The sequence below is a fragment of the Zonotrichia leucophrys genome, chromosome 6 (assembly GCF_028769735.1).
Source record: "Zonotrichia leucophrys gambelii isolate GWCS_2022_RI chromosome 6, RI_Zleu_2.0, whole genome shotgun sequence".
In the NCBI taxonomy this organism is placed as follows: domain Eukaryota; kingdom Metazoa; phylum Chordata; class Aves; order Passeriformes; family Passerellidae; genus Zonotrichia; species Zonotrichia leucophrys.
This window is the reverse complement of record NC_088176.1, coordinates 31,994,780-32,008,901: the sequence shown is the minus strand read 5'-3', so window position 1 is coordinate 32,008,901 and position 14,122 is coordinate 31,994,780. Positions and strand designations below refer to the sequence as shown.

General features: G+C 47.5%; 1 protein-coding gene across 5 annotated transcripts in view; it reads left to right on the top strand.

Annotated features, from left to right (window-relative positions):
* Nucleotides 1-14,122, top strand: part of RNLS (renalase, FAD dependent amine oxidase) — a 78,683-nt gene that overhangs the window by 38,435 nt on the left and 26,126 nt on the right. For 4 of the 5 annotated variants that reach the window (XM_064716597.1, XM_064716596.1, XM_064716595.1 and 1 more), the window contains one exon: nt 9,637-9,810. The exons of the other annotated variant lie outside the window; for it this stretch is intronic. In XM_064716597.1, the coding sequence (XP_064572667.1) occupies nt 9,637-9,810 (174 nt within the window). The remainder of the gene's footprint in view (nt 1-9,636; nt 9,811-14,122) is intronic. 5 annotated transcript variants of the gene reach the window in all.

The window sequence follows — 14,122 nt, the reverse complement described above, 5'->3', positions numbered from 1 at the left end:
CCATCAGCATCACTGAGGTTCTGCTCAGGAGGGGATGGAAATGAGCAGAGCTGGTAGAGGACCCATCTGAGGATGGTAAAATACAGAGGCAACTCCAGGCCAAACCCCTGGAAGGAGGAGAAGCAGCCTGGAAGCATTTAAGCTAAATTGTGTGACAGATAGAAGCTCACAGTCATTAATAATATCAAAAAAAGGGAGGCTGTTTATGATGAATTGAGAAAACAAAGCTTAATGCTGAGAATGAGCAGTAGAATGGACATCCAGAAATTCCCTACAGACGTGCAAGGTCATCCAGCTCCCCAGCAAGCATTTTTCTTAACTAAACAGACAGACCCTTCAGTATTTAACACAGCCTTTCCTTAGCATAAAAACCTCATGGGAAGCACAGCTGGACTGCCAGGCAGGAGGGGATGGCAGCAAAACCCTTCTTGGCTGTGCCTTCCTCTCCAGCTCTGCCTTTCCAAAAGCAGAGGTCCAAGTAGAGGTAATACTGAAAGTTACTAGTCTGGCCTGAATGGGGGGAATGGGGGAAAAAAAAAATCCCCTACAAGTCACCCCAAGGGGTTCTTTTCAAAGTTAAATGCAATTTCTTTGACTTTTTATGTGCACAGCTCTACCCTGTACTCCTTCCTTGTGCATCCTCCTGGTAATGAACCAGATGCACTTTAAAAAGAGAAGAAAATATGTTAATATCTCCTCTTAAGTGGAAATTTCCAGAGGCCAGCTGAATCCTTCCTCAATAATTAATGCCTGAAAGCATTTTCCTCCAGTTCTTATTTAAATGGAAGTAGCTTTGGTGTCTGATATTGTGGAGCTGCACTGCACTGCCTGGTGTTGCTTTACAGGGGAAGGTGTTCCAGGGGAAACAGGGAAGGTTTTCCAGGAGTCTGCCTTTACTGGGACCTTGTGGGAGAATCCCAGTTGCTGTGTCCCAGCCCTACAGAAACCACAAACATCAGGCAGATCTAATTCAATTTATTGATGTGTTTCTTCTGCCTGAGTCACAGCACGGAGCAATAATCCAACCTCTTGCTTGGTTGCCTTGAAAAGCTTTTAATGCTATTTCAGCAACTGGTGGAATATTTAAAGAAAATAAATCCTCCTGGCTTTGTTATTCAGCTCAATGCTGTGTGTACAGTAGGTGAAGAAGTTATTTGCTGAATGTTTTATGATGGTGATTATGTAAGTAATGAGCTTTTACGTTTTGGCACCAGAGAGTACCAGAACTGCGTGGAGTACTTTGGAACTTGATGTAGGAAGGAAGCTTAATTTGCAAATTAATCCAGTTTCATCTTCCTGCTGTGCCCTGTCATTACGGAGGACTTAGAGGAGCTTCCTTCCTACATCAAGTTACAGAGTAACTTCTGCAAATTAATTTGCAGATTAATCCGGGGGAAATGTGACAATGAGCTTTATTTTTTATAGCCAGGCTGTTCCAAGTCTCTTACCTCAAAGGTAAGGTCTTACATCTATGTAGAGATCCCTGAATAAATCAGATTTTCTTAAAGATGTCTTTGGTTTCTGTCAACATCCAGCTACAGGAATTAGTGGGCTCTGTGAGAATAACACAGTAAAAATGTGGTTTTGTATGGAAATGGATTTGCAGTCCTGCTAATCTGCCATGGGTATCATCCACATCTCCCTCTGAATGCTTACAAAGCATGAACTGGAGTGTACACATGCATTTTATTTTTTATTTGAGCCTTTATTTTTTATTTGAGCTTTATTGACTAATTTCTCAGGGTTCTTTCTGAGTGAATCTAATTTCCGGGCATGCCCAAAATCTCCTGGAAAATTCTGGGGTTCTTAATTCCTTGCTGGAAGGAGTTACTCTGTACTGGAGGCTGCACAGCCAAGCCCAACTGGAAGAAATGTCTGAAATGTGGGCATTTTGAACCATGACAGGACTGGCTTCCTTTCCCCAGGCAGGTTGTGCTGTAACCACAGGAAGGGTTTGGGTGGTGAGAAACACTCAGTTATTGTCTTCTCCTTTAGTTCTGCTTGCTTATAAATGTCACATCCTGTTCTTCCCAGGGTGGAAGCTTAGCAGAGGTTCACATTTTCAGCTTGTCATCAATTTTGGATCAAAACCATGGATGCAATAACCCACAGGGAGCTGCATTTCCATGCTGTGGTGTGTGGGCATTGCACGACCAGATTTTGGGCTGAGATTCAGCCTCTGCCCTCACAGCTCAGCCCTCCCAATAACCAGGCTGAAAAGTTATTTTTTTCATGAATACAAACCCAAGGAAATGTGAATGTGATGTCAGCATGTGCATTAAACCCACCTGAGAGTGAGCATGCTGGCTGGAGAGAGCAGTGTGGACCTGTGTGTAATGCAGGGTGAAAATATGGAATTGGGGATGGAGGGTAGTGGTTTGCCAAATTTAAAAATTTAATTGTCTGTTAAAAGTAACAAAAAAATATTATTGCTTTGCCAAATTTAAAAATTGAATTGTCCGTTAAAAGTAACAAAAAATATGATTGCTTTGGAGATCAGAGCTGTTTTGTTGTTTTGGTTTTTTTAAGTATGAATTGAGCATTGAAGTGTTTGGCGAAGATGCCACAGAGTTTCTCCCCTAGTTCCTCATCCCTCCTCTTTTCTTTTTTATTTTTTTAAATTTTTTGCCCTTCCTGCAGGAGACAGGAGTGGGTGGCTCCCAGCCTGTGTGCCAGCTTTGCCCCCTGTTCTAGGAAAGGTGCAGTTCCATTTCTCTGTTGGTTCAGAACTTGAACTCGTGGGGTTGTGCAGGAGGTGAATGGAAATGCTTCTTGTGAGAATGCAAGGTTTTAGTTTAATACTGAGTGAAATACTGAGGACAAGGATCAATGGCCATAAACACAGGGAGTTCCACCTCAACAGGAGGCAGATCTTTTTTCCATGAGGGTGGCAGAGCTGCCCAGGGAAGGTGCGGAGTCTCCCTCTCTGGATTCATCCCAGTCTCACCTGCAAGTGCTGCTGTGTCACCTGCTCCAGGTGACCCTGTCTGCACTGCATCATCTCCAGAGGTCCCTTCAGCCCCACCTCTCCTGGGATTCTGTGAATTCCTAATCATGTCATCCAGAGCAGCTGATGGACAGTTACCCAAGCTTAGTTCTCAAAATCAGAAACTTCATTAAAAACTTAGCTGTGCTGCCTTTTTCTCCCCCAGCATCTCTTTTCCTCTTCGTCATCTACATTTCTAGATGTGCCTTTCCTTCATGTGCCACAGACTTGAGATAACAAAGCTTTGTGCCAAGTGAGCCAGGGCTGCTGTGATTTGAAGTCATTATTTAGTAATTAATCCTTTTTGTTGCAAACACACACACAGAGGTGAGCAGGATTATTCCAGCAGTGAGAAGAAAATCACAGCAATAACTGCATTTAGTGGCCATTTCAGTGCAGACACAGCCATGGCCGGCTTTAACTGTTACTCTGCCTTTTTAAAAATAATAAAAAAAAACAACCCAACAAACTTCTGAGCTGTTTGATAAGGAAGCTGGATTAGAAGTGGAGCCTTTCTCATAACCTCTGCTCCCTCCCACGCAGAGCGGCAGCGGGAAGGGGCTGCGGCCAGCGCGGTGGTGGCACAGGGCCAGTGGCATGGCCACTGCTGAGGGCCCGGCCTGCAGGGCCTGTCCTCTGTCCCCACACAGCTGGACAGCTCAGGGCAGCAGCTCCTGCCTCTGGAGAGCAGCGGGAGAGGTCCATGCTGGGCAAGGAGAGGTGCCCATCCAAGCAGGCTTTGGTGTGTGGGTGAATGCTGTGATAGCCCAAGTCACCTCCTGAGCAGAGCTGTGACATTAAACTGTCCCTGCAGATACCATCTCAGCTGCCCATTCTGCTGGGTGAATCTCAGCCTGATACCTGAGCTGAAAATATCTTTGCAGCCGTTTAACCACAGTTTCCTTTTCAGCTTTCAGAGCGGTGCTGGTCACTGGGCACTCACCGATGCCCTGCCACCGGCAGGGTCTGGGTGATGTGTGGGGATTTGCTGTGAGTAAAATCTTAAGCAAAGCAGGCTAAGGAAGCCACAAAACCTCTTGGGGCATAGGGTCAGTGGTGGGGTTGTTGAGGGCATAGCTGTGAGAAAGGCAGGTGGTCACTGAAATAAAATGGGAGAAGAAATGAAGAAGGTGGAGGAAGCTGCAGGGTGGCTGGGCAGTGACAAAGTCAAAAAGTTCCAGCCAGGCTCTGATGCTATTCCCACCAAAATGGAATTATTAGAATAAGAAGTTTAGAGTGAAAGAAGTTAAGGTGAAAAAGAGCCATCTTCTCCTGAAGTAAAAAGTCCAGCATCCTCATATTTTGCAGTTTTTACAGCACTTTCATTCCTTCAAAGTACTGCCAAAGGGTTTTTTTTTTTTCCCTTACTGCTTTGGTGGCTGATCATGTCTATTAGCTCTAGATTTAGTCACCTTGGCAATACCTTAATAATTGATTTTGAGCATTCTAGGCAGTGGCTGCTGTGCACTAAAGCAGAAGATAGTTCTGGCTGTTTGTCACCCTTTTTTGGAGCTGCTGATTGTCAGTCAGGATGCGAAATCCCCCCTGCCACTCAGCTGGTGAGACAAAGTGAGGCTTTTCCCTCTCATTCCTGGAAGCTTTTAAAGCAGGATCTTGGTTTCTTTGCCCAAATTTGCCCACACACCCTTGGGGTCATGCAGGAGCTGGCTCCAGGCGTGCCAGCTGAGCTCTGATGTCATGGGGTGACTTCATGGGGACACGGTCCCCACGAGCTTTTAGCAGCGCTGAATTAGCAATAGTGAAACTTTCCAAAACAAGAGGTGTTTTAAATACCTCTCACATGGCAGCATCTGGTGTTCCCTGCAGTCCTGACGTGGTTTCAGCACCCAGAGTCCTGCACTGAGCCGTGGTGGCTCTTGCCCAAAGGTGCAGCAGGATTCTGTGAGAATTGCCAGGAGCTGGTGGTGAGGGATGCAGCAGTGCCTCTCTGCAGAGCAGGGTGTCTGCTCACTGCCAGAGGGCACACAGGGATGGGATATTGGGAATTAGGAATTGTTCCCTGGCAGGGTGGGCAGGCCCTGGCACAGCTGTGGCTGCCCCTGGATCCCTGGCAGTGCCCAAGGCCAGGCTGGATGGGGCTTGGGATGGTGGAAGGTGTCCCTGCACTATGGCAGAGATGATTTTTAAGGTCCCTTCCAAGCCAAACCAGTCTGTGATTCCGTGATGTTGCAACCTCCCCCTGCGCTTTCTGGCAGAAAGAGCAAAGAGCCCAGGGTGAAACCTTGATGAGCCCAGTCAGTTCCAGGCTGTTTTAGCACAGCTGGGTTTATTTTTGCCTCCCTGGCTCTGTGTGGGAGGCTGGGCTCCCTCCTGCATGGCACGGTGCCCGTGCTCCCAGCCTGCCAGCTCCAGCCTTGGCCCTGGTGGCATCTCTGGGTCCTCTCCTTCCCACAGCACCAGCGAGGCAGCGAGGTGACATTAAAGCCCTGGAACAGCAGATAAAAGGCCCTGGCTGTATTTATTGAGTGTTACAGATAAGTAATCCACTCTGCTGTCAGTGTCTGCAGAAACAGCAAATAAAGTATACATGGCCCTTGCTTTGATGTGATGAAATCTCCAGAGGACGCTCACTTCAGTGGCTCACAGTGCAGCTGGAGCTGAGTCTTGCAGTGGAAAATACAAGATTTTCATGTCTTCGTGTGTTGCTTTAAAAATATCACTATGGCTCTATGCTGGGCAATTCTGTGTTCTGAAAGCTTGGGTTGTTTTGTTGCTTTTTTTTTTTTTTATTTCCAAAATGTTATTAAAATCATCGTAACCGTTTTTGTTGGAAGGGGAAAAGTTAATAGTTATTTTGTGGTTTCATACCCAGCGTTAAAACAACAGTCTGGTTTTCATTTGAACCAATCAAAGTATGGAAATTCAAAATGAAGGTTCTCTCCATGTCCTTAGATCAACTTGTTGGCCTTGCTGAAATGCATAATGGATGGGGCAGGGGAAAAACCTCAATCCTACAACTCTTAGCTTTGTTTTTGCACATAGCTCAGCTTTTTTTGTAGCTGCTGGATTTCAAATTTGACGTCACTTTCTTGCCTGTCTTCTCAAGCTATAAAAACTTCCTCCATTTGGTAAATGTGCAGCTGCTCAGAACTCAGTGAACCACAGACATTTTTTTGTCCTTTTTTGAAGAACCTAAGCAGTAGTGAAGGAAATTAGTTGGCAAACACACGTCAGTAATTGAATTAACGCACTTTCAAATTTTGGGGTGTAACTCTGACTGCTGGGGATGATGGGTTTTAGTCAGTTCTGGTTTTTGGTGTGGTCAGAAAGAGCCCAGAGGCACAGCTGGGGCACAGAGAACCCCAGGCAGCCCCAGGGGAGCAGCCCTGGGATGGGGTGCTGGGGGATCCCCTGGCCAGGGATGCCCTGATGTGGCCCCAGTGACCTGGGACAGCTGCCCTGAGCCTGGCCAGGGCTCCAGGGCCCTCCTGCTGCACGTCTGCAGGTTCCCTCCCAGCTCTGGCTTAGCCTGGGGGTCTGGAGGAGCCTTTTTTCACAAAAAGGGTGCTCAGACCTTGGCAGGAGCTTTGCAGTCCCCATCCTGGAGATGTCCCAGGAAGGGCTGGAGGTGGCACTCAGTGCTTTGAGCACAAGGTGGGCACTGGGCACAGCTGGGACTCCGTGGGTTGGCAGGGATTCTCCAGCCTCAGGGATCCTGTGTGAGCTCCTCTGGGGTTCATATGTCACCAGGTGAGCAGCCTGTCACTGTCCCCAAAACAGGTGCTGGGCGCAGCAGCCTGTCCTCATCCTGGATGTTATACATCTCCCCAAGGCTTGGAAAAGTCACTTCTTCCCAAACTGTTCCTTCCCTGGCCATGGGAATGAGCTGCCCTGGCTGGTTACAGCCCTTGGTTCTGGGAGGTCCCAGCCCTGGAGCTGCCTCCCTTCCCTCTTCTCCCCTGTCCGGGCCTGCCCAGCTGGGCTGGTGTCCTTCCATCCTGCGCTTCCCCACCATCCCCTGGCCAAGCACCACCTTCAGGGGCCTGTTTGCACCTGACAAAATCTCAGTTTATCCTCAATCCAGCTATCCAGCATCCATCCTTGTTGCAGTGCGGTGTAATCTCCTGTTTCAGCTATTCCAGTTCCTTCCCCAGGTGTGCCAACAACCTCTCCCTTCCCCTCCCTTGCCCCTTCCTGAGAGCTGTCCCTCAATCTTGGCATTTCAGCAAGGGCGAAGTTCAAAAGATGCCTCTCAGCCCTGGGGACATTGGGCCATGCAGGTGTCATTTGTCCCCTGAGACTTCGCCCCCTTACCTGGTTGGTGGGATCCCTACCCCTGCCCTCCCCCTCTCCCCGGGGTTAAAAGACACAGCAACCACACGGTTCTTGGTTCTGTTGGAGCTGTTGCTACATTCAGAGTGAATGCCTGAGTGCCAGGAATAAAGCTCTGGATCCAAACCCTCCAGCAGAACCCGACTCCTTTTTCCTTCACCTTGCCTTGAAGCCTTTCCACCAGAGGTAAACCTGAGTTCCTGCTTGCCTGGACTTGTCCCAAGCGCCCAGCTGCAGCATCCAGCCAGCCAACGGTGTCTCTGGAGTGAAACACCACACACCCAGCCAGCCAAAGGTGTCTCTGAGGTGAAACCACCACAGCACCCACCCTTGGTCAAGCAGCAAGGGTCAGACTAACCCAGGCACGTTCCATCCGGCAGTATTGGGATTTAATTCCAATATTTTGGCACCCAACGTGGGGCTGTTCAACCCCAGAGACATCCTGGTGACCCCTGACACCTCCTGAAGGCAGCTCCATAAGGACATGGTGGCTCTCAAACCAGGGCTCTGGCTCTCTGGCAGCACTGAATGTTGTGAAAGTTGTACCTGCTCAGGGGCTCCCTGTAATAAAGCTGGAGCAGATTCCCACCCTGAGGAGCAGAGAAGCTCAGCTCCATCATGGGGAATTTGGAGGAGGTCTTGTTTACGTTCCTTTCCCCAAGGGAAAAGGAGTAGCCAGAGCAACCTGGAAAAAGTGTGATGCTCTAGATGGGATTTTACTTTACATTTGCTTGCTTATAGGACTTTTCTATTCTTTTGGAGCACAGCAAGGATGTGCAATGCAGTGCTTTTATTTGTGGTGGCTGTGAGAAGGTGGTGATGGACATTTGGGAGCCCAGCTGGGCTCAGCTCCTTCCTGAGAGGGGACAAGGGGTGGCTTCTGTGTGGGATTTGAGGTGGAATCTTGTGATGGTGTTCACAGGGGTTCTTGGATTGGGGAAGAGACGAGGATCTGACTCCATGTTTCAGAAGGCTTGATTTATTATTTTATTATATATATTACATTAAAACTATACTAAAAGAATAGAAGAAAAGGTTTCATCAGAAGGCTAGCTAAGAATAGAATAGGAAGGAAAGATAACAAAGGGTTGTGGCTTGGGCTCTGTGTCCAAGCCAGCTGACTGTGATTGGCCATTAATTAAAAACAACCAACATGGGCCAATCACAGATGCACCTGTTGCATTCCACAGCAGCAGATAATCGCTGTTTACATTTTGTTCCTGAGGCCACCCAGCTTCTCAGGAGGAAAAATCCTAAGGAAAGGATTTTCCATAGAAGTTGTCTGTGGCAGAATCTGACTTGTGATCCTCTGGTGTGCTGGGCATTAGGTCAGGCTGGTGGGGGAGACCCACCAGGAGCTGGGAGAGCTGGCAGGATACAATCCTGTGCCATGAATTTGGTCAGCCTGCCCCATTGTGGGGTGCGCTGTTCCTTTCCTCATGCAACATCAGCTGAGCTGTTGTCTCTGCCTGTGCTGCTCCAGCTCCAGGAGCCTTGGACATCCATCCAGTCACAGGAGGAGAGACATGGGACTGAACTCCACAATTAGCCAAGCTGGTGGATTTCCCTGTGGCATGAAATTAAATAGTATTTGAATGCTCACCGTGGGGCTAATGCTACTTTGTGCAGCTTTTTATGAAGATTACGAAGTTGCAGCAAAAAAGCAGATCTTGCTGTAATTAGAAGATAGAAGAGTTAATCATAGGGAGGACTTAGTATTCATGCTTGCTCTGAAATTTTCTAAACTGCTTTAAAATTCCTTCAGCTGAAGGAGCTGAACTTCACTACAAACCTTTTGCAGGCTGAAGTGTGGTTTTCTTCATCCATTTGAATTGCAGCACAGAAGTCACAGGGCTCTTCTCCCCAGAGGTTCAGGAGGCTCTGAGTTCATTTTGTTGATATGTGAAATCATTTTGGTGCTTGTCGAGCCATAGGACCATTTACTTGATGTCCTTGAGGCAACCCAAGCATTTTATTGCTGTTTATTCACCCTTTGAGACAAGATTTGAAGCAAAAAGTCACCAAAATCATCGAAATTTCAAGTTAGAAGGGAGAGCTGGGTGATGAACCCCTGGCAGCTGGGGGAGGGACACACTCCACATAATGCACCATTAAAACTTCATGAAGAGGTGTCCCAGGAAAAAAAAAAAAAAAAAAAAAAAAAAAAAACCAGAAAAAAAACCTACAAAGCACTGGGCTTAATATTAAATTCTTAGTTTTAGCAGTCTGGTCATTTTCAGGAAGGAATAATCAGCTTAACCGCAGCATTCCCATATTTAATGTTCTGAGCGGAGAGGGATTGTCTGATTTCCTTTTCCCTTTTTTTATTTATTTATTTTTTTTCTCTCTTTTCACAGTAATTAATGAAAGTCAAAAGCAGCAACTGGAATCTGTGAGCTACTCATCCCGCTATGCCCTGGGACTGTTTTATGAGGCTGGCACGGGGATTGGTGTCCCCTGGGCCGCTCGCTACATCGCCGATAATCCCTGCGTGCGCTTCATCTCCATCGATAACAAGAAGCGCAATATAGGTCAGTGCTCCCATTATCCCCCTTAAACACAGCCACAATGGAGGGTGCAGAGCATGAGAAATGCTGTTTAATTGAGTGTTGCTGCTCTGAACAGAGGCAGTGTTTAACTCCAGTGTTCAACTCCCGGCCGCGGCGGATGGCGTTTCATGTCGCCTTTGGCCTGTAATGAAGCACACAATGAGAGCGGGCCGGCCCTCAGAAAATCAGCCCCCAGCACATGGTTTATGTTACTGCCTTTATGAGACCGGTGTCAGGGGATTGGAGACATCAAAATGTTGCTATTCCAGGAAAGAGCTGGGGTTCCTTTGTTTAAACACTGGTCTGTGCACTCGTCGGTTTGTCTCCCGTCACCCAGCTCCTGCTCTTTCCTCAAGGCTTGGAAGCAAGAATGACTTTGGGTAATTGGAGCTGCTCAGCCCAGTTCAGAGTCAGCCAGGCTGCTTTTGTGACCAGGGAGAGCCCCTGAAATGGCTGTATGTGCTTTGGAGGGCTTGGAGAATACCCCTCAAGATATTCTCCTGTCTTTCTGGAGGATGGCAGCTGAGGAAGTGTGTGTTTTATTTATTAAATGTGTTTCACCTGCCAGGAGTGGGGTAGCATAGAATAGCTCAAGAAAAAACACTGGCAGACCGATCAGAGTCACAGAATCCAGCATGGTTTGGCTTTTGAGGGACCTTAAAGACACAAAGTTCCACACCATGCCATGGGCAGGGACACCTTCCACCATCCAGCCTGGGCTTGGGCACTGCCAGGGATCCAGGGGCAGCCACAGCTGCTCTGGGCACCCTGTGCCAGGGCCTGCCCACCCTGCCAGGGAACAATTCCTAATTCCCAATATCCCATCCAGCCCTGCCCTCTGGCAGTGGGAACCCATTCCCTGTGTCCTGTCCCTCCATCCCTTGTCCCAAATCCCTCCCCAGCTCTCCTGAAGCCCCTTTAGGCACTGGAAGAGGCTCTGAGATCTCTTCAGAGCTTTCCCTTCTCCAGGAAAAACACTCCCAGCTCTCCTTCCTTGTAGGAGAGATTCTCCATCCTCTGTGCAAGCACGAATTTGTTGTTTACCGTAAGAATTTAGCCTATTGATCTGACAAAAGAGAAGAATGGCTGGACTGGCCAAAATAAAGATGCAGACACCCTGATGTGCTTTCTCCAGCAGGGACTTAGGTGAATATGTGAAAAAAGAGCCTAAGGAAAGCCAAATAATAGAGTGATCTTTTTTCCTCTGGCATTGTCTCCTTGTTACTGACAGCGTTCAGCTGGAGATTTTCTTGCATCTGAGATTCTGTTTCCATTGTTGTGTTCAATGAAAAATACCTGATAGTTAATAGGACCTGCTGATATTATCCTTACCATTGTCAAGCAGGAATTCACCCATAATTTCCCCACCTCTCTGCACATGTGGTCTCAAAGCCCCAGCACAAAAACAGCAAATATGGAACTGTGATGGAATTATCAAACAGCTTTGCTGTCTCCAGATGCAATTGAACCAAGAACAAAGCACATTATTTGGGGCATATTGTTAACAAATACATAGAAAGTACCAGAACATCAGTGTTGACACATACCTTTCTCACTGAAAATTTCCCTTGAATTGTGGGAGAGTTCTGTTTATATGAGCAAATTTTTCCTAGAAGAACAAATTGTGTGTGTGTATCTCTTCCTAGGAGACAGGCTTTAGACAGCACAGGCAAGGGAGGTTGAGTGTGAAATTTATTTACATGTGAAGTCCTGCAACCAAAACACATGAGTAAAAAGTTCCTTTATGCTTCTTTTAGCACATATGCAAGTATTTTGCATCTGCATCTTTCTTCCTGTGCATTTAAGTGTCCTGCAGGAGATTTCAGTGGGAGGCACAGGACAGCACCTTGCTGTCCCTTTTAACTCCACTCCACTCATCACCTTCCCACTCTTCTGTTCTTCAACCTTGATTATTTGGACTCCTCTGAAGAAGAGGATGGTGACAACAAAAAAGTAAACATTCAGAGCAAGCAGAATTGCTGGGTGAGGCAGCTGAGATCTTCCAGGGCAGTCATCATTCCCTAAAAGCCATCACTTTCTCCAGTTGTTTCTTCACCTGATGTATCCAACAATAAATGGAGGCTTATCTCACCCTCACTGCCACCTCAAACAGGTTTTTAATAAACAGCCTTGAACATTAGACATCCAGAGAAAATAACTATAGCTGGTAGTTGTCCCCTGCAGGAGGTTTGGAGCTGGATGATCCTCAATCCATTTCATGATCCTATGAGCTTTCTGCTGAGGGACTTGGATGACATCTCCCTAAAGCAGCTAGTCCAGCTCTCAAAGGCCAGCAGCAAAGGCTGTTGGAAGCCCAGAGTGTCCTTGTCACTTGTGTGAGATGTGGCAGTCCCTGCCTCGACTCAGTAAAGCAGAGACATCCAACTCGTGGGCGTTGCACCAGTGAAACCCAAACCGGCCTTGCTGCTGTCATCACACAGCAGGGTGGGTTTGATAAAGCAATTATCCCTGATGCCCCCAATTCCTGGTGTAACCAGGAGGCTCCAGGAGGGCAGGCTTTTCCCAGCAGCTGAGGATCCCAGCTGCTGTGGGCAGAATCCCAAGCCTGCCTGCAGAGGTGATGTTACGTAAGGGAGAGCCCACCAGAAGCGTGTGCTGAATTCCCCGTGTGGCGTGCATGAATATTAAACACTTTGTGGGATTGGCTGCCTCAAACACCCCATCCATATTTATACCAGGTCGGGGGGGACAGTGGGAATTCTCCAGCATCAATTATTTCTGGAATACTGCAGTCTTTGCATCTCTCTGCATTCCAGGAGGACTAAAGATAGATGACACATCAAAGGGGAAGTGGTTCCTTTCTTTTGCTCCAGGATTGTGGGGTTATGTAATTTAAAGGGAAGATCTGCCTTGCAGGTTTTTTGGCATTGTATAATTCCTGACTATCCTCTTCAGTTTTGAAATAGAGATTCCTTTCCTTCCTGAAATAAGAATTTTTAGGAAGATGAAGGAGTTAAAGAACTATTTAAGTTCTTGCCTCGTTACGCAGCCGGTTGTGTTGTAATCCTCTGCCAGCCCTGCCTGCCTTTTAGAAAAATAATCAGAAACTGTTGGTAAGGCTAATGAAATGCTGGGTTTCTGAATATGAAAAAGTTAGTGCCATTCTTTCCATGACTCCTCCCAAATGTGCCTTCTCACGGAGTAGATTTTATTCCAGGGAGAATATAGGACTTTAGGAACCACAGGAATTTCTGAGGATAATGGGGAAGCTTGCTGGCCCTCTTCCCAAACAGCAGCGTGGCATTGTGAAAGTGACCCTCCACCTCTCTTGCTTTCTAGGTGTAGTAAAGTTAATCACTGCTCATTTTTAACTTTTAGGTAGGGTTTATGAGGCCTGCACATTGACTTCTCTTTTGGCACCGTGTGAAGCCTCCCAGGGAGCAGGGATGCAGTTCCAGCCTGTCCAGAGGTGTCCAGTTTCTCTGCTGCCCTCCACGCTCACCCAGCAGCATTCCCTTCTTCCAGGGCTTGTTTGGTGTGGCAAAAACCCTTCCCCTGCTGCTACCCAGGACCAGAATGGGGCTCAGATGGCAAAACACATCTCCCCAGGAAGCTTAGAAATCCCTGAGGGTCAGGAAACAAAAACATCACGGTTTTATCGGGATCTGTTACGACTCCAGGTTTTGGGCAGCAATGTGAGAAAAATACTCAATGCTGTTCCCCTAAAATGAGGAGAACACTCCTGTGGGGGATGTGTGCTGACCACATCCATGGACAGTTTTCTGCTGGAGACCCTTGAACGACCCCTGAGCACTCCAACAATCGTTTTGGAAAGCTGGAATGTGTCATCTTCCCAGAGGGGATCTTGAGAATCTGGTTTCTTCAGTGGCAGGGCAGAGATAAGGAGTTCATCAAGCTTGGTGCCTAACAGCCAGAATGGTCAGCAAGTGTTCAAGCACCTCTTTCTTTGTGGATTCCTGGGTCAGAAAACACTGGTTTGCTGAAAATAAAATATTCTTCTGAGAATGTGCTAGTCCAAACAAAGGTCTAACCAGGAGAGGCTTCCCAAGGAGGGATTTGAGGGAATCACTTGATTGAACAACCAGCTCAGCTGAAATGCAGCATAACCCACGTTGTGTCCTTGCTCCATCCTGCTCATTGGGGCACCCAAAAATCCCCTAATCCAGGCAAATTCTCTGGCTGCTGGTTGTTAGGCCATGTCTGTAAGGTGGCAGGCCAACATGCCAAGGGGACAGGAGTCACCTGTTGCAGAGAACCTGCAGCCACCCCCAAATGTAACAAAGCCTGGCCCTTTCCAATCTGCTGGGATCAA